General features: G+C 46.7%; 8 protein-coding genes across 9 annotated transcripts; 3 read left to right on the top strand and 5 right to left on the bottom strand.

The window, feature by feature from the left end:
* Positions 1 to 117: 117 nt before the first annotated feature.
* Positions 118 to 1,246, bottom strand: GL218_07959 (Protein TOXD; the record flags this gene model as incomplete). The annotated part of the gene is made up of 3 exons (XM_033584741.1): positions 118 to 791; positions 857 to 1,165; positions 1,222 to 1,246. The coding sequence occupies 3 exons, from the start codon at positions 1,244 to 1,246 to the stop codon at positions 118 to 120; spliced, it is 1,008 nt and encodes a 335-aa protein (XP_033441296.1).
* A 924-nt stretch (positions 1,247 to 2,170) lies between these two features.
* GL218_07960 (uncharacterized protein) lies at positions 2,171 to 3,210 on the top strand (the record flags this gene model as incomplete). The annotated part of the gene is made up of 2 exons (XM_033584742.1): positions 2,171 to 2,294; positions 2,357 to 3,210. 2 exons carry the CDS (start codon positions 2,171 to 2,173, stop codon positions 3,208 to 3,210), a joined length of 978 nt encoding a protein of 325 aa, XP_033441131.1.
* A 402-nt stretch (positions 3,211 to 3,612) lies between these two features.
* GL218_07961 (uncharacterized protein) lies at positions 3,613 to 4,512 on the bottom strand (the record flags this gene model as incomplete). The annotated part of the gene is made up of 1 exon (XM_033584743.1): positions 3,613 to 4,512. One exon carries the CDS (start codon positions 4,510 to 4,512, stop codon positions 3,613 to 3,615), a length of 900 nt encoding a protein of 299 aa, XP_033441132.1.
* Positions 4,513 to 5,579: 1,067 nt separating this feature from the next.
* Positions 5,580 to 8,450, bottom strand: GL218_07962 (putative ef hand domain-containing protein; the record flags this gene model as incomplete). 2 transcript variants are annotated; one of them, XM_033584744.1, is made up of 1 exon in its annotated part: positions 5,580 to 8,450. In XM_033584744.1, the coding sequence occupies one exon, from the start codon at positions 8,448 to 8,450 to the stop codon at positions 5,580 to 5,582; it is 2,871 nt and encodes a 956-aa protein (XP_033441128.1). The 2 variants fall into 2 exon arrangements, with proteins under 2 accessions (XP_033441128.1, XP_033441129.1); XM_033584745.1 differs by having other exon boundaries at positions 5,580 to 8,426.
* A 692-nt stretch (positions 8,451 to 9,142) lies between these two features.
* On the bottom strand, positions 9,143 to 9,636 carry GL218_07963 (putative 22kda glyco protein; the record flags this gene model as incomplete). Its single annotated transcript, XM_033584746.1, has 2 exons — positions 9,143 to 9,449; positions 9,503 to 9,636. The coding sequence occupies 2 exons, from the start codon at positions 9,634 to 9,636 to the stop codon at positions 9,143 to 9,145; spliced, it is 441 nt and encodes a 146-aa protein (XP_033441130.1).
* Positions 9,637 to 11,514: 1,878 nt separating this feature from the next.
* On the top strand, positions 11,515 to 12,708 carry GL218_07964 (uncharacterized protein; the record flags this gene model as incomplete). The annotated part of the gene is made up of 5 exons (XM_033584747.1): positions 11,515 to 11,763; positions 11,832 to 11,876; positions 12,020 to 12,083; positions 12,148 to 12,446; positions 12,499 to 12,708. The coding sequence occupies 5 exons, from the start codon at positions 11,515 to 11,517 to the stop codon at positions 12,706 to 12,708; spliced, it is 867 nt and encodes a 288-aa protein (XP_033441126.1).
* Positions 12,709 to 13,117: 409 nt separating this feature from the next.
* Positions 13,118 to 16,036, top strand: GL218_07965 (uncharacterized protein; the record flags this gene model as incomplete). The annotated part of the gene is made up of 4 exons (XM_033584748.1): positions 13,118 to 13,169; positions 14,737 to 14,915; positions 15,014 to 15,428; positions 15,582 to 16,036. The coding sequence occupies 4 exons, from the start codon at positions 13,118 to 13,120 to the stop codon at positions 16,034 to 16,036; spliced, it is 1,101 nt and encodes a 366-aa protein (XP_033441127.1).
* Positions 16,037 to 16,387: 351 nt separating this feature from the next.
* On the bottom strand, positions 16,388 to 18,605 carry GL218_07966 (uncharacterized protein; the record flags this gene model as incomplete). The annotated part of the gene is made up of 2 exons (XM_033584749.1): positions 16,388 to 18,293; positions 18,352 to 18,605. 2 exons carry the CDS (start codon positions 18,603 to 18,605, stop codon positions 16,388 to 16,390), a joined length of 2,160 nt encoding a protein of 719 aa, XP_033441124.1.
* Positions 18,606 to 19,151: the final 546 nt, after the last annotated feature.

The raw sequence follows: 19,151 nt of genomic DNA on the forward strand, positions 1-19,151 counted from the left end.
ATATTATATTCTTAACCCTTAGTCTTCCGTCCGTACATTTCAACGAAAGAGGTTATAATTCCGAAACCCCAACCATTCCCTTAGTGGCATTAGCAATAAGACCAAGACAGAACCCATTTACTGAACTCCTTCCGTTTCAGCAATCCGGAAGACGTATTTAATAGCATTTGCTTTGCCGGCCTTCAGATTATCCAATGCCTCTTGAATTCCCCCGAGTCCGCCCGGCACGACGACCTGCGGCTGTGCCTTGAACCAGCCCTCATCCAGCCCTCTCCCGAAGTATCGGGAGTACACGTAACCGAAGTCCTTATCTTCGGTATGCACCGAGCCCACAAGGGTACCCGAATGCGACACATGGGCTGGGTATTCGAAGTTCTGCGGAGGTAGTACACTCGTTACCTTGGAGCCCTCGGCCACGACCTTACTTATATTGACGTAGCTATTGTACTCCGCTGTCGCATCAAATGCGTATAGGAGCTTGGAATCACCGACTGCTTTCTTTAGTGCTTCGACGACGGCATCGTCTCCGTCACGGTAGTCGATGATGACGTCCCCTTTGCTACGGTCGATCAAAGTCTCCACATAGGCCTGAGACTTTCCAGCAACGCAGATGAGAGGGTAAATGTTACTCTTCCGAGCGAGCTGAACGGCATAAGCACCAACAGCGGAAGCCGCCCCATAGATTAAAAGGGGGGTGGGCTCGGTTGCCGGTGTCCACGGCTGCGGAAGACCAAGCTTGGCATAGAGCCCAATTGCTGCTGTCATTGCCGCTAACGGGACTGCAGCAGCCTCTAGTAAGTAAAGTCCGTTAGTATATTACATGTATGGAATCCTCACGCTCACGGCTGATCCATACCTTCGAATGTGGTCTTCTGCGAAATATGGAAAGTAGTGTGTTGGGGTGAGATCGCATATTCAGCAAAAGATCCGTGAGGGGTTAAGAATTGGTGGAATCCAGCGACACGGTCGCCAGGTTTGAACTCGGTTACATTAGAACCAACTTCTTGAACGATACCACCAATATCGTCGCCCTGGTTTATGGTGACATTACGCCAACCCGGTACCTTCCAATCCTTAGGATTGGACCCGCTCACGACGACCTTGATAAGGACTTCGTCGGCTCCGGGCTTTGGGATAGGAGAGTCGATAATCTGGACCTTAGGGCCTATATGATGTTTAGCTTTGCTTGGGGGTCATGGCTCATGGCTATCCGATTCTTACCTGGTGCTATGAGGGCTTCCTTCATTGTGTATATTATTATTCTTGTGTTTAATTTGTATATGAAACAGATATGATAACGTTGTCGTTGCCGTTCCAATGACCGGGACTGTTGGTGGAATAAATATCCAATATCCACTATCCATACCTGAACGGCGGGGTTCTTAGCGTAATAAATATGTTATAAAGGCCGGCTGATCCGGATAATTTTGAGCATATGCTATCGGTCCATTCGGTTCTGGATTTTTCGATAGTGACACTAACTTACAAACTCACAAGCGGGGATGGAGATTGGAGTTCAAGACGCTTCTATCAAAAAGTGAATATAGATTATATCAATCGGGCTTCTTATTACGTCATTGCGGCTATAACTTCGGCGTTGAAGAATCTTGTCAGACATGAATGTCTGTTTGACATGTGAAAATGTAATAGAATAAAATCTATTAGTTACTAGAATACCTTTTAGTAGTATAGTGGTTTGTTGACAAATCTTATAGTTTGTGTAGCTAGCTTAAGTTATTAATAAATCTTATATGAGAGTTGTATTAGTAATATGGTAGCTTATGAGGATGTAAGTCTAAACCCTATCCCCATATTAACACTATTTGGAAGCAGCTTAGAACTACTTGGTTGGCCAAACCTTCAGAGTGTCTTTAGAGCAGCTATACGCAAAGGTATTTATTAATAAAGGTTTTAATAATTTTACAAAAGTCACATTTCAAACGATACTATAGTAAGTGCTCGCCCTACCTAAAGGTAAATACCTAAAAGTGTTTAGGAAGCGTTAGGTGCTTTGAAGAATAAATATCGTGCTTCGTGAAGATCATAGCCAAGTGAGCAAGCATCATGACAGGGGTGATCAGTAAGCTTGCATAATACATGAGACCACATATAATAAACCAGGTAAAGGAATTAGCAGAGTTGAAGAAACATCCATCATTCAACATTCATCATGTCGAGCTCACTATCGACCTTATTGCAGCAAATCTACCCTCCCGCGCCAACCTTCACTGAGAAGGATGTCGTGGCCGGGAGTCACGTAGGCAAGGTGTTTATCATCACCGGTGCCAACTCTGGTATATTATAAAAATGAAAAGATAGTTGATTCTCAAGACTGGGTGTGCTAACTGCTATACAGGTATCGGCCTGGATCTGGTGAAATTCCTCTATCCCACCGGCGCTACAATTTATCTTGCCAGCCGCTCAGTTGACAAGATTCACAATGCCATTGCGCAAGTGTCTTCCGTCTCCCCCGCGCCAGCAACCCCTGCCACGCTCAAACCGCTCCACTTGGACCTATCAGATCTCACCACCATCAAATCCTCCGCCGCGTCCTTTGCGGCTCAAGAGTCACGTCTTGACATCCTCTGGCACAACGCCGGCTCCGGCTATGGGCCCGGAAGCGTGACAAAGCAGGGCTTTGAAGCCCACGCCGGCGCCTACTGTGTTTCCCCACTGCTCTTTACCCAGGAGCTTCTCCCGCTGCTCCAGGCGGCCGCGAAATCCGCGCCCAAGGACAGCGTCCGCGTCGTCTGGACCGGCTCCATCCTAATCGACATAAACTCGCCACCCGGCGGCGTCGACTTCGTCCGGATCGAAAAGCCGACCACCAACCAAGAGCTGGACTACGCCGCGTCCAAAGTCGGGAACTATTTCTTGGCGGTGGAGGGGGCCAAGCGCTGGGGCAAGTACGGGATTATCAGCGTGTGCGAGAATCCCGGGAATCTGTACACGCCTATTTGGGTGAACGCCAGCTGGTGGTATATCACGTTTCTCAGGATTTTTATCTTGTACCCGTCAAAGTATGGTGCGTACACGATGCTCTACGCCGGGTTCTCGCCGGATGTAAATGAAGGTACCAATGGCACGTATATCTGGCCTTGGGGTAAGATTCGACCTGTCGGACGGGGCGATGTGTTGCAGGCGGTATCGGATGGTAAAGCGACGGAATTTTGGGAGTGGTGCGAGAGGAAATGGAGGCAGCATCTTTGAGATCTTTGAGAGCTTATAGCTCTGGACTTTGGTACCGATAGAGGGTAGTATAAATTGATATATTAGCACGTTGTTTATAGTACTTAGCTACCCAAGGTATATATTTATCATGCTTATACTAAATAGGTATTTGCCAGTGTTGTGCTAGTTGCAATGTGCAATGTGCAATGTGCAATGTAAAAATGTAAAAACGTAAATTAATAGGTATAGTTATGTAGTGTTTAGAAGATAAGAATTTTATAGTCCTCCGTAACTGATTTGATATTAATCAATACTTTTCTCGAGTCCTAGTACATCATTATGGAATTACACTAGATCTCTTCATACCTAACTACAATTTCATTGCCACAGCCCCTTTTGACGCAAACCCTGCATAATTACGACTCTTCATTTACCTCCGTATCAGTATCCTCGCCTAGATAGTCTGGGCCTCTCAAAAGTGCGTAACTTCCTGATCTTCGAAGTAGGCGGGATCGTGCTATTGAATCCACATCCTGCCTCCACGCACGATGAAACAGTATGGATGTATCTAATCTTGCCAGATTCGACTCTAAACATATGGCTGTCCGGCATCGGCTTCTCTCCTTGCGTTCTGTCCAGCCCAGGGAATCCGAGGTAGATGTCAACAACACCCATAACCTCATCCACGACGTAGCGGCGGTTGGTGACTACGAGAGTTGATGGCAGACCTGCGAGCGTGCATGAGTCGCCAGTCATGTTAAGGGGTGCCGTAGATGCGCCTCCTTCCAGTCTGGAGCAGGGAATGCCAAAAGGTACGGTTACGTTCTCGTTCTTGAACCTATTGAAATAGGCATCACCGGCCGCTTGGACGACCTCGCGGCTGTCTCGCTTGTCCTCGGGGATAGGATCCCAGTTCTCCTGTGAGTTCCAATACAAATATCCGGTAGCGTTAAAAGCCCAGTCGCCAGTATCCGTCACTATCGACTCGATCAACGAGATCCTGCTGTCATTGTTGAAGAGTATGCGCGTGCCAATGACGTATTGATGGGGATTACTCGCGGCGATGATCTCGGTGAAGGTCGCGCAGTTGACGGTGTCGTGGATGCTGCGGTTATGGTCGATCTTGATAGCCTCGGTCAAAACACCTTCGTTGATGGCTTTAGGAACTTCATTCTCGGTGTAAGTGACATTAGGTGCTGCTAGCGCAGCCACATCGTCGCTAGACCCGGCTGCTTGAGCTGCAACATACTTGTCAGTGGCTCCTATGAGGAAGTCTCTCGTGCATTCGGCTGAAGCTGATGCAGAGAATAAGAGCCACCCTAGCAAGATGGAGGTAGCCATACTCCAAGTACTTATTTTATAAAATAACTAATTGGTACAAATGACTATCTGATCCGTTACTAATGACAACGACTCAATATGACTTCGACGCGTATCTTGTGAATTGGAAGTGCCTGCTATTATATACTCCCATTAAGCCGTTTTTTTTTCATACCTTGCTTCGCGGAGAGCGCTCGCCCTTCAGGTAAGACCAAAACAGCCTATTATGCCATACCTATCCTAAACTCCCCAACCCTGTCGCCACAACTTTGAAGTCATATAAATTGAACCAATCAGTTATCCTCGACAAAAATCAAAGTTGGTAATAAATATTTATATTACGGTAGTAATCATTGACGCTACATAACCCTCCCCCCTGAGGCTCTAACGGTTGCCAATGGCTATACACATGGCCACCCGATAGATTGCATGCACGTAAATCTCTCGGCAATTAAGAAATCGTGGGGTATATCGTATGTGATCTACTCTATCCGGCACCAAGTGAGGAGTTAGGTGTGCTTTATATATAAAAAGTGTCTAATGTCTACGTATGTTTGCAGTTCTAGATTGAGTTACCCAAGACATAACCGAGTTCCTCAAAATAGGAGGCCAATAATAGATAGGGGTAATCAATCAACTTTGCACATTATTAATTTTAGTGTTGCAAAATTGGATTGTAAGGCAACAAATATACTTGGAAATATGAGAAAGTAGTTGACTTCTTTTCGCTAATCAATCTCTGCATTGTGGCCCCATTCCCCATTGGTATTAATTATGTCTATATTGATTGATGATTAGCATTTTCACTCAAGAGATTCACGAAGTGTTGTTAAAGATGTGATAGAAATGACAACCAGTGCCGAGCGCTCCAAGAAATCAGTATTTTTATTCCACATTTGCTTATGGATGAACTTTTTGAGGATGCCGTTATGGATTATGCATCAAGTAGGATAACAAATAATGTACACCTCCATCCTTAACCGCTGGCCAAATATAGGTCAGACCTAGGGGTGATCATCAGACGTCTCGTCAACTTATTCGTACAGCCATCACTCATGTCTCTTGCTAGATACGTTTCTCTATCCACTTTAAGGAATACAGAAGTCGATCCAGCTACCTAGGTAATCCAGCCGGTTACGGCTGCTGTCTGCGAATTCGTGCTCTCGATATATCTCCTCAAACTCCTTGTAGTTTAGTCTACCCCAGCCACCCCTTTCCCTTGCCTCCTGTTCAGCAAGGTCAAGACGCTTCCATGACATCAGTGTGGAATGCGATATGTGATCCGGGGCGTCGAGATCAATGCTCTTCGATTCAGTAGCCTCCTCATTTTTAGACGTATCGGAGCCGTTGCTCAGTTTCTTAAACTTAGTGTTGCTTTCCGTCTGAGATGTGGGATGGTTAGGTGATACTTGCGCTATGCTATTGGGTCGGTTCTGGGGTAGAGTAGGGTCACGGTATTCCGCGGGCTCTGGGGAGCTGAGGTCCTTTGATAGGACATCTATCTCTTCATTGATGACATTCTCATTGCTGTCCTCATTCTGTATCGTCGCAGCTGCACGAGATCCATCGTTCACATTGGAGTGGCTAGTACTATAGCCACTAGTTGAAAGTAACTCAGCTAAGCTCCGCTGCGAGATCGGAGGACTCCCTTCCGGGGAGTGTACTCGAGGTCCTGCCGGTGACTGATCTCTGGATTCCTCGTCTTCGCATTCAAGGTCGATCGAGCTTAAGAGCTCTCGATATTTCTCACGTTGTTCTTTAGTTTCCGCCGCCTGGACAGCGAGATCCTCTTTCTTCTTGAAAATCTCGTCTAAGAGCTCGTTGAAAGCTTGTTGCGTGACTTGATAGAGGATTTCTTTACCAGCATCTCGCTCCGCGTCCGGGATTTCCATTCCTCCCCATCTCTCCGGTACACTTCGCGAGGAAGTAGACGGGTTGGACCTGGTTTCAAAATCATCCGCATCTTCAGCGAAGCGAACCTTGGAGGATGATCTTGACCGAGGAGAGAGAAAATGGGGTGCTGACTTAGATGACTCGGCGATACCATTCAAGTTCAATAGCACATCCTGATTTTCATCCCATCCCTGTGGGGGCGCAGCACCTTCTTCCTCATCTAGATAAAATTGACGTCGTTTCCACCTCTCAAGAAGCTTCTTTCGAGCGAGCAACCTCTTCCGCTTGTCAATACCTGATCGGTGACTATTCGCTACAATTGCTTGATGTTGAACTCTAAGCTGGCTCTCTGTGGGTAATGTATTTGTAAATCTACTAGCATCTGGAATAGCCCGGGTAGCGGTTTGCTCTGGAGCTTCGCTTGGTGGGTTGGGGTCAGCAGGTTCACCCTCGTCGGTTTCATCGACGCCTTCATCTTCGGGTTCGCTTTGTTTATCCCCATCAGACGAAGCGCTCTCGATCTCATCTAGAGAATGCTGTCTTTCCTGATGGATGGACTCCAGAATATCAGTAATATGCGGGTATTCACCTGAGAGCAAAGATGCCAGATCGACCGTAGTATGAGGAGGGTTGATTATCCCGGTCCAATAACGAGTATCTCCGTCGGGGGATTGTGGTCTCCTGGAGGATCCGAATGATTCCGTGAAGAGGCTCTGGCTAGCGTTTCTAGCAAATAAACTGCTCAGGATTTCTTCGCGGCCACCTGTATCTAGCTTATCCTCGTTGATGACTCCTTTGCCATCGTTGATTTCAACATCTCCGTTTGAACGGAATACTTTACCCTCCATCGGTCTCGAATGATCAGCCGAAGGGACCCTACCCTCCCGACCAAAGAGACTACTTAAGGGTTGTCTACCGTTGATAAGCTGCTGGGCTTCGGTGGTGGTCATCATGTGGTCATCAAGGCCGTCAAGAATGTCCTTGTGCATCTGCTTGTATAGCACATAATAAGCCCGGAACATACGTAGAAAATCTCGTCGGCTAACATAGCCGTCGCCGTCAATATCGTAGCCATCAAATGTTCGTTTAAGTTTGTCCTTCCTCTTTCTGTACGATACGCCATGGAGGAACTCTTCGAATCCAATGAGGTCGTCGTGGTTAGTGTCGTAGAATGCAAACATACGGTCGTGGATAAGGTTAGGTGCAGCGTGCCGATAACCACCAGATGGGACAAGACACCGTTCAAAAGTCTTGCGATCCATAGCCAAACCGAGCCCATTAGGATCATCTCTCCATTCGGTATTGGCCATGAAAGTCCACTGTTCCCAGAAAGCATCAAGTTCAACACGTTCGAAGCCAGTATCTTGAGACCACCTGGTCAACAGATACCGTGGTATACTACGTATAGCATTGTCGGGATCGCCTGGATACCAGGCCGGTTGTACATGTCGAGTTCCGAAGGGCGGAGCAGGTATTTTGACTTTATAGAAGACGTGCGTCTTGTTGTGTAGACCCTGAGATTCGCATACCTCGCATAAGTCAAAGTCAGCGCAGTTGGCACAGCGATATCGAATTCCGCGTATGGGAACCATGCCGCAACCATTGCACTGACAACCGCGGTGCACATAAGCGTTGCGCCTAGCGTTGTCTTCGGACACACGGAATAGAAGCGTAACTATATTCTCACCAGTCCGCTGACGCGGGGCCTGGTTGCTGTCGTTATACCATTCGGTCGGGTTCTGCTCATCGGTGGTGGTGGTGGTGGTAGTACCTGGCGGGACTGGAAAGGGGAGGTCGATATTATCAACATCGTCATTTTCGTCGCCATGAGAATCGGATTCTGAGGAGTCGTCATGGCGGTGGGATGCACGGCGAGGTCGTCTCACGGCGTTACGGCGATGCAAACCAGGCCCCGTAGCAGTAATATCTGACTCTGAAGCGCGAATCCGACTCTGACGATAGTAGTAAAAGCCTAAAGAGGCCGCAGCAATAGCAGAAATCACAGCGATGGTAACTCGTGGGCGCGTCAAGGCCGAAGCCATTGTTGAAGAGGATAAAGATGCCATGGTAAATGGTTGGCGCTCATGGCGAATACAGATGAGACAAGCAGAATGTAATCGGGCGAAGGATTAAGAAAGAAGTGATAAATGAACTTTGTGCATTGTAAAAGTCGTTGTTGCCATATAAAACGCAACCCTTTCTACGCTAGCTAGGACATGACTTCTTCAAGGTGTTGAATAGAAATGGCAATTGGCAATATGGCAATATGAAATTTAGCTGAGATCACTTAAGCTAAACCCCACAAGCGACCTACCCTGGCTGGGCACCTACCAGATCTTGGGTACCTTGTACTTATACATTTAGGTACGTAATGCAGCTGGGTGGTTCCTGGTGGCGTCACGCTAGGTACCTGTTACCCACTGGTAATTAATTACATCACTCCTGCATCCGTACGAAAACATCACCACAGCAGGCACAGGTACAACATTTTAATATAGTGGAAGCGTTTAATGATGATCTCAGAAATCACATTGCTATCTACTCTAAACAAGGTGGAAGCATGGCTGTACTCTTAAAAGAGAGGCACATGTCCCTCTAGTCGCAATCCTTCTCTAATATACCTCATCGCAGTCCCACGGCTACAAAACAACCATATTATATCAGTCTTGCGATTCGAATATTACCATATACAAGCTAACCCTACAACAATGGCCAACGCATCGCACAACACCTTCAGTACCTTCAGTACCTTTAGCACCTAGTTCTCTGGGTAATTTGCCTTTACGGTGAAGTTCTGGGGGCCTGAGTAGACTTGCACGGTTCCGGTCGGCGACTGCTGGTTCGTCCATACGATTTGTTCCGCCGAGATGGTGTGGATGGCATACGCCTCCTGATACCAAAGCTCAAGGTCAGCTCCGCCGTCTGAGCGCTTAGTCAAGTTAAAGAATGTCAACGGGTCGCTGCACGCAGTCTTCACGACGGAAGGGAAGACTTGGTAGGTTCCCGGCTTTGCTGAGCATGTCGTCGAGTTCTGGCCACTAGAGTACGACCAAGTAAGTTCGACGCTGTTAAAATGTTAGTAACATGTCAACTCTTATCAAATGTTGTGTCGACTTACTATCCGACCGACGAATGCGGAGTAGCTCCTGCAGAGAACTTGGAGATGGAAAATGGCGCTTGGGTTCCCTTCGCGCTGGCAAGGCCAGTAGTGGCGAGAAGGCCGATAAGCGATGCACCCGAAAATAGCTTCATTTTGAAAACGATGGTTGATTAATTCTAACGAACGTCTAGCGAGAGTCTGATTTAAGCGAGAGGGCTGAAGCTGTAATGAGGATGAAAGCTAACTTTGGTATTTCTTGATGCGACCTTCTAGGTTTATATATATGCCTGATATGCCTGATGGTACCTGTCATCATCAAATCCTACCTGCCTCTGAATGGTCCCAGCCAAAGGGGAAGGGGGCGAGTGAATCAACGGCTCTTCACTTTCTCCCGACGATCGATACTTCCCGTCGGGTCTAGAATCGCACCAAATGGTAGGTGTAGCCTCAAATGCATATAGACGGCGGTCTATGATAATTATTTCAGTGGAGAAATAATGATCCCCCCTTTCCTACGATGGAGAATGGTACCCTCCCTACCTCCCTAACTTTCTTACCCGCACTGCGAATCGTTTTCTATTGGTCCCAATGATATCAGTTTAGAGGCTTCTGATGCCTTTCTCAATTTACCCAGCATCGTAGTGTTCTGAGACATGCTCAAGAATACTGTAACATGGCGGCCATGGCATGCCTCGTATTCCACTCGAGGCTTAAACTCATCCTCCGATTCGCTCAGGCTCGCAATGAGCAATGGTAGATCATCACCTAAACTGCAAAACGCTACCTAAAGTGTAGCTATAGGGCGTTAGCCTTATCCCTAAAGAGTAGTGAACTTCATCCTTCAACACGACAAACTGTCGGTCCAATTAGAACCAATTAAATGTCTCAGTATAGAATATACTTGGTGGCTTACCATTTGGCATATATAGTGGGCTAAGCCTTCCCCTAGTTATTGATCACCGAAATGTCAGAGATGTCTTTTACAACGTTGCAAGAGTCGGCCCTTCCAACAAGGTCGGAATCGGGCAGAATAAGGAGCTATATTAGTTTTACGGGTATGTTACTTCGGAACTGTATATTTTTTCCTATAGTCAATTGTTACTGCTCTCGGAGACCCCGAAATCATTTTCGGGATGTTGAGGTTGCAGGAGCTGAACTGATACCTATATCAATAGATTGTTCTCTTCGACATGGTTTTCATATTGCTTTATCGATAGGAATAGGCCCAGGAATTGTAGAATTTGACGCACTAATACCATAGTTATATCTAATATTATATAGAGGTAGGTATCTTTGCCTTCGAACTATCATTCTACATTCGCAGTACCCGTATAAATCATGTCGATACAACACTATGAATCATCGTATTAGAACCTACCTATAGACCATTGCGCACTACATCACTTAGTGAGATAAGATGTTGTTAAGTATATGTTCGCTTTATAACGTAAAAAGTTTTAATTAGTAATCTAATATAACTGTTTTCTTTCTTTATCATATACATTAGGTAGCTGACAGCCATCTTTAATTTCTAGAAAAAGGTACGTATTCTGAGGTTTTCAGTTTTCTTAAGATATGGCAGTTAACGGCAGGAGGGCACCCAGGTTAGCGGCTTCGGCATCTAAAATTAGGCCACCCCACCCCCGCGGCTGTCAGTCACGATAATGAGATACATCGTTAGAGGTACCCACCAACCACCGCCACAGCATGGGGGCGCAGCAAAACAGCTTGCGTTATGCTTTGTCTCGGCATACACTGGAAAGCCTGGAAAGCCTGGAAAGTCACTAATAGGACAGCCCCAAAACACATGCTTGTATTGTATCAGCCCACCTGTCCACGTCAGCCAGCCAATTCTTGAGTTTTTGCATTTTTACAGATAAACTGCCATTTCTGAAGAAACTGCAACGTTTCGCTTTAACCTGCAATGTCTTCGTACCTTTTGTAAATTCCCTAAGTACCTAAACAGACACTCATTCCTACGCTACCTTACACTCGTTAACAACTCCCACCTACATACTACAACATACAACATGGCTCCGGTACACGAGAAGCCCGGACTCTTCATTTCCGAGCACCTACTCCGCAGTGCGAGAGCTGCCGTAGTAGCAGCCGGACCCGAGGTCGCTAGATTGGCCCGGCGGGATGCCATATCGCGCCGCGACTTAACTGTCACTAGCGATGCCCAAAAAGTTACCTTGGGTATCATCGCCGTCTATGTCGTCGTTATTGCCATTCTATGGAACGTTCCTTATGTACGATGGTCATTATGGCCTTTTAAGGTATATATTAACTATTACCTACGTATTTTGCTAGATATTGGGCTTTCGTTGCTAACTACATTTCCTAGATGCTTGTTATCGCATTTCATGAGTTCGGACACGCTATAACTGCCGTAAGTAAACATTACCAGCACTTAGCCTTTCCACGCATCCTAGATTTTTCTCTGTCGAGTTGACGAGGGAGTCAACATCACCTAGCATGCCTATAGCCCAGGCACTTGTTACTTCAAGATGTAAATACTAACTCGGTTTAAAGTGCTGCACTGGTGGACGTGTCAAATCCATCTCTCTTGACCCTCGTGAAGGAGGTGTCACCCATAGTATGTATCCATATATTATTTCCCTCCTCTTATTCTTATTAAAGATGCTTACTCATATCGTTAGTGGTTGGAGGAAAAAGTGCCATCACATTGCCTGCTGGCTACCTAGGATCCTCCCTCATCGGCGCCCTTCTTATCTTCTGCGGCTTCGACATCGTCGCAAGCAAGATCGCCAGCATGGTTTTAGGTGTATGCTTCTTACTGACACTCTGGTGGGGTAAACGAGATTGGCTTACGATCGTGACTATTCTACTTGCCGTCGGACTCTTGGTCGCATTCTGGTTCATTGCTCATGCCGAACCGTTGCGATTCCTTGTACTCTTCATCGGTGTGATGAGCTCACTGTACAGCGTTTGGGATATTGTGAGTTTTAAGTAATGTTTCGTACATATTATTAATACTAATTGATTTCTAGTGCGACGACCTCATCCTCCGCAAAGTCAATAGTTCTGATGCCAGTGTGTTTGCCGAGCGCTACGGTGGCTCTTCTCAGTGCTGGGGCGTTATCTGGTCCATTATATCAGTTTGTTTTATGGCTGCCGGGATTATTGCCGGGATTGCCGCATTCCCGCAATCATTTGCACAACAAGAAGAGGATTCGAAGAATTTTCTTCCAACTCTCTGAGTGACCAGTTAGGATAATAGGTTTCGGGGTCATGAAGTTACGCCTTGATAAGTAGGAGGTAGCTATGCGGAGTTTTGAGGTTTCTATGAAAAGCTTTTACGGTTTTTGGTCATGAGGAGGACATACCCATAGGGTGTTCTTTTTTTCAGTCTATTGTAGATACCCTTTATTATTAATGAATACCAGACAATAGGTCTGATGCGGGTTTGCTCTTTTATTCAAGTTGTTCCTGAATTCTACCCTATGAACAACCGTACCTGACTACTGCCGCATAAGCTATAACCCAGTAGTGTCTCCATATCGCGCACTAGAGTCTAGTGTACTAGTGTATTAATAGTTGGTGTTTGATAACCTTACACACTTGATTTCCGACTTCTCGTAATTACGCAATTCTCGTATTTACCTATACATGATAGTCACCCTCTTTAAGAAAAACAAGTTTATCCACTCCAGTGCCAAGAGTAAGTTTCAGGATATGTATTGTTCTGTGACCTAATTCAATGAGGTATGAATTGAACCTCAATGTGCATATCCTGATGTCGTTCTTTCTAAAGCCTCTAATCATTGACGAAGGTATTTTTATGACCTTATGACCTCATACCAAGCTTATAATATAATTGCGGCGCATTCGCTGCCTTTCAGCTGAGCTAGGTAGTACCAAAAAGCCATTCTCGTTTGAAGTTGAAATTGCAACCGGACGCGTAAACTCACAGCCTCATATTCCAACCTAGATTGTTTATCATCCCCTTCGACATCTTTCAAGTCAAAGAAATACACCTATATTAAACCTCAAGAAGATTCAGTAAAGTATTGTCATAGAAGCACAGCGCGCTAGCTTGGGTTTCCTCAATTGTCATTTTTACGTTTAACAATACCTAAATCTCATATACCTATTATACCTTATTTTCAAGATGGGCGTTGCAGGCATCATCTCACGTGTAAAGAGCGTTATAAAACCACAAAGTCGGAAAGGAAAAGCACGGGAGGACGAGAATGTCAAGGCCCCTACAGTATCATTAGAGCAAACTGAGTCTACATCGAAGGATTCGTCACAGTCGGAACCACGCCTACCAAAGTCAAATAAAGGACTACGAAAACCTTCAGTTTCAAGCGGACAGTCGTCAAACAGGCTAAGCGTTAGGCAAAGCGTAAGCTCTGAGCCTACAGATTATCTATATTTCGGCGAAGGCATATCCTCCGCAGAAGTCTCCCAGTCTCTATCAAAACAAAGCCAAAGCAAATCACCTAGTACCCGACCAAATCAATCGTCAACGACGACGACGACCGGAACTCATAATAGCCTTGCTACTAGTAGTGGTAGAGATAACAGTGGGTTTTTGAAGACGGGGATGGATACACAGGCAACTCAGATGGGATATTCAAATTTAACTAACGGAGGATCGCTACAGTACGATTATGCTGGGACTCAGGCACCGGGTGTGGCAGGTGTCGATTAATACGACATGAAGAATGAATCAAGTTTCCCTAGCCTGTCTGCCTGTATTCACTACCTCGTCTCCATTTTTATTTAGTATGATACCAGTTTACATAGACCCTAGCAAATGTACATAATGAAGATCATGCAAGATCCTTTGTACAATCCAGCCACTAGCATCGAATCCATCGAGAACATAATAAAGCGGTTATAAGAACATATAAAGCATATAAATGCAACTAAGACGTAGTTACAACTAGCGACATCCATCCACTCGCAATAAGGTAATAAGTCCAGCCGAGGCTGAGACTGGCGTCAGTAGAGTTGAATCCATGGCGTCGTTAGAGGCGAACTTATTACTTTTGCCATAGACATAAACTTTCTGAAGCTCTTTATAAGTATAACACGTATACCTAGCAATACCGGCCTAACGCTCGTCACTTGAATAATAAGTGTAACCTAACCTGATATTCTCCTTTATAAGTTAATACTCACTAAATCCCATGTACGTATTTTACTCTCAGCTCTCATGCTATATATATGTAAACCAAATACCTAGGTACTTTAGTTCTCAACTAATAAAACCAGGCCAGAAACAAATATCACAGCGACCTTCCCGTCCATCGAGGATGTGGTCAAGAGTCCGGCCTTCCCGACAGCGATGTGGCAGCTCGAGCCGCATCAAAGCGGTCTCCTCCCCGTAGCTGCCGGGAGAGGAGGGCCTATAAACATTAGTTGGGAAGTCCACGGCGACGGTCCTATAAAACTCATAGTGCGTAACCCGCCATCACATCTCCTTTAAGAATTCCTCTTCCGGAATAAGCTTTACCCTGGAGAGAACGAAGAAAGCTCACAAAGCCCTCTTCACAGCTCCTCTGCGGCCTGGGTTTCTTCAAAACCGCCTACCAGCGGCAAACCATGCACTTTGGACACATCCACGGATCACAGTACTCTGTCCTGATCCTCGACAACAGAGGCATGGGCCGCTCCGATAAGCCGTTGGAGCGGTACAGCACATCGACGATGGCGCGCGACGCGCTCGAAGTGCTCGACCATATCGGCTGGACGTCGCCGCGGGAATTACATGTCTGCGGCATCAGCATGGGCGGTATGATTGCGCAGGAATTGGCGTATCTAGCGCCGGAGCGCATTGCTAGTTTGAGCCTAATTTGCACGGCTGCGTGTATTGAGAACACGACTACGTTCACCGAGAACATGATGAACAGAATCACGATGCTGCTGCCGAAGAGTCTGGATCGGAGTGTACAGTATGCAGCTGGGGCCAGTATGTATTATCAATGCCCCTTATCATCATTCTTACCTGCTCATGTTTACATACCTACCTATACATCTATCTGCTTTCCGCCTTCCGCCTTCCGCTCTCCCCCCGGAGTTGTGCAGGGTATAGTATTATGCATATCATATTAACATTCTCCAGTATTCCCTGCCAACTACCTAACCGCCCCAGACACCGCCATCGTCCCCGACGAGACTGTCCCGCGGTGCAAAATCCCAGCCGGCGGGTATCGTAAGTTCAACAGCAACTACGAGCGCTTTGCCGCTCAAGAAATCACCAAGCAGCGCGACGCAAGCGGATTCACCAAGAAGGGTTTCCTACTGCAGCTCATCGCGGCAGGCTGGCATTACAAGAGTCCGGAGCAATTAAAGGAGTTAGGGGACAAGGTAGGCCGCGAGCGGATCCTAGTTATGCACGGGACTGACGACGGAATGATATCAACGCCTCACGGGAGGAAACTGATAGAGTGGTTGCAACCGGGCGAGGGCTTAATCGTGGATGGTCTGGGCCACGCCCCTATTAACGAGCGAACGCAATGGTTCAACGAGTTACTCGAGGCGCGGTGCGCATTAGGAGAGAAACTGAGTGGGCGGTGAAGAGACACTTATACATCGTATAAAACTAAGTATTTGTCTGCATATCAAACTACACTATCAAAAAAAAAAAAGTTATTGACGCGGGTCCTATACGGATCGATGAAAGCAGTGCAGAAAACGCGATAAGCACCGTGATTTAATACATAATCTTCGCGTTGTCGCATTGTGTGGGACACGAATACGCCTATTCCGCCCAGCCTAGGTATCTCATATCGAATCTTTAAACCCATCAAAATAAAAGCACATCCATACCTTTCGCGCCATTTTCCTCGACTTATAAGTAGTAAGACTCGTCCCTCAATCTAGGAGATTCCCGCGCAGACGTCCAAGAGCATTCTCTACCCTGCCTTTCTAGCTTACAGTGGCGATGAAGCTCTGGTACTGCTCGTCCTCACCTAGTGGTTTTGTTATAGGTTTCTGCGGCGGAGTTGCCGTAGAAGGAACCTTGTTGTTCCACAGTACCTTAGACTGTTGAGGCTGATTTGCCGGATCTACCTTTGGCGTACTAGTGCCCTCCTCTGCTTGCTCCTCCTTATCCGCTTTTGGCAGACGCATTGCGAGAAGAACGTACTCAGCCCGTGTCATATTATCCATGATATCATCCATGTAGCGTCGCACCTCATCCTGAGGAGCAACCACCCTGGCCAAACTCTCTAGGTGTTTAGGGGACTGGGCATATATCCGGATCGTCACAGGCTGATAATAGTCCAATGCGGGATCTCCTCCGTACTCCAGCTTGCTTCCCTTACGTACTATGAGGAAGGATGCAACGGCCTGAGTAGGGTTGACATATTCGATGATGCTGTACTTAGGGAACAAGTACCTGTCACCGGTACCTCCAGAAAATTCCAGTACGATGGCCGAGATATCGGGCTTAATAGATGGTGGTGGTCCCTTTGAGCGTAGCGCTTGCTGGGAACTAGATGCATGAGTAGGTTGTCCAGGCCCAGTAAGTGATGCCTTTCTCGACACAGAACTGGTTTGTACAGTAGGACTCTCTACCCCATTCGTAGCCGTTGTCTGAGAAGCCCCTGGTGTTACCTGCTGAGGCTTTGAGGTTTCCTTCACTACAAGATCCTTCAGCTTATCAAGAGTTGTCTTCAAATCTGTGGTATCTGTGAATCTAGTTTTGCCCTCAGCTATTCTCTTAACAATGTCCCGCGTAGTCACGTCATCCAAGGCCTTCTTCAAGAGCAGAATTACTAATGGATCGCTTCCTTGTGGTGTCCTCAGGTCATTAGATCTCTGGTTCGGGTTGGAAGCGAGAACGATTTCAAGTATAGTTCGGACCTCGTCGGCGAAATACTTCACCGTTCTTCCATCTACGATGAGCCTATCCGCTGATGGGCCTTGTTGGCCCCCCTTTTTCTTATAATCGGCGGTAATCTGGTCAATTATCTTTTGAAAGTGTGCCAACTCAGCGGGTGCGGCGTCGCCAATAGCAACGCGTTTCATAAGATCACGAAGTTGGGGATCTTCAGATGCTCTCTCTGCAAGCGTAACTATTATGGGATCAGCACCGGGAGCAGTCGGCGTTGCTGGTTTTGCAGCTGGCGTAGAAGACTTGGCTGGTGCGGGGACAGGCGGTCCCGTAACAGCCGTAGTTGCTCCTGAGTTAGGAGCATGTAGCGGTCGGTTGGTACTCAATGCGGGTTGAGAGGGCCCTCTAGCCTGAGGGGGTACTGGCTGTGAGGGGCCTGTCGTGGGAGGGATCGTCGGTGGGTGCTGAGGAGCGGCAAGGACCGACTCTAGACCACGTGGGGAGGCTAATGGTTTATTAGGAGGTATAGTGGTAGATGGAGGCCGCTGCATATCTAACTGCTGCGTTTGCGACTGAGATTGTGTCTGGCCTTGCGCTTGTACTGGCGGTTGCGCTGTCGATGATGACTGCGAGGGTGGCTGAGCCGGCGGCTGTGAAGGTGAGGCTATCGGTGCGTTCGGTGTGGATGGTGTACTCGGTTTCGGAGGAGGGGGCATGGCGCCATTTGGAGGACCATATTGTACGATGGGTCGGAAAGTAGAGTTGGTAGTAGGCGCAGGTTTCGGATCTTTGACAGCGTACATGGTGGCTTCGAGAACGTGAGGCTCGACAGTAATTGTAACTTGACCGATCTTGGTCATACTATCTTTAGGGGGGTTGTTGGGGTCCTCTTTCACAACGCCTTTCCGTTTCGTGGGTTTGGTCCAATATTTCTCAAAGACGCCTTCGTGAGCCCATTTTTGACGCGATCTTAAGAGTGATTCAGCTAGGACACCACTAAGATAATATTATTAGCACATTTTCTGTCGACAGGGAAGGCTAAACATATATATACCTTTCTTGAATGGATTGATAATCTTTACTTAAGAGATCATCGGGTTGCGGATGTTCAACGGTCGGTAAGGGATTACCGGCCTGGATAGATTTTGGTAGAGGGGGGTCTTCCGGAACAATTTCAGTAGATATCGGAGTCGATGCCGATGCTGGAACTGGAGTTACAGATCGTTCGGGAGGTGTTGCAGTTCGTTTTTTGGAGACATGTTCAACTCTTGCGGCAGCCCTCGCCGGTAGCTTTCGTTTTCTCTCCATCGCAACAAAGTATACAAGTGCTTCTACCGCTCGAAGAAGCTCAAGTGAGTAACTGTAGAGATGTGAAGAGAAGAAAAATAGATGCTGTATTCCATCAACAGAAGGAAAACTCTAAGTGCATTTTGGTAATAATACCAATCTCTCGAGACGACAATGATAATGCCAAGGACCAGAGCTAACGTCACGTAGTAGTAAGTTATCGTATGGTAAGAGGAGAAGCACGAGAATATTATGTAAATAAGGACAAAAGTCTATCAATAACGTAGGGTAATTCGACGTGAGATCGGCTTTGATTTTCGATTGAGTGGTGGGATATAGGAAACTTTTGAATAGTAGCTCAATCAATAACAAGGGAAGAAGTGAGAGTTTGTAATTAGTGGTGGAAAGGCGGGTCAATTTTTTGGTGTACTCCTAGATACGCTGAGCTGATACGGTACCTTAACTAAATCCTTATAGGTTTAGGTATCCGGGGAGAGGATCAGGTTATCAGGGTTCGCCGCAAGACCCGCATTCATATGCAAGCTTTGTAGCTGCGTTAATACGTAA

Source organism: Daldinia childiae (genome assembly GCF_008694065.1).
Source record: "Daldinia childiae strain JS-1345 chromosome Unknown Scaffold10, whole genome shotgun sequence".
Classification (NCBI taxonomy): Eukaryota; Fungi; Ascomycota; class Sordariomycetes; order Xylariales; family Hypoxylaceae; genus Daldinia; species Daldinia childiae.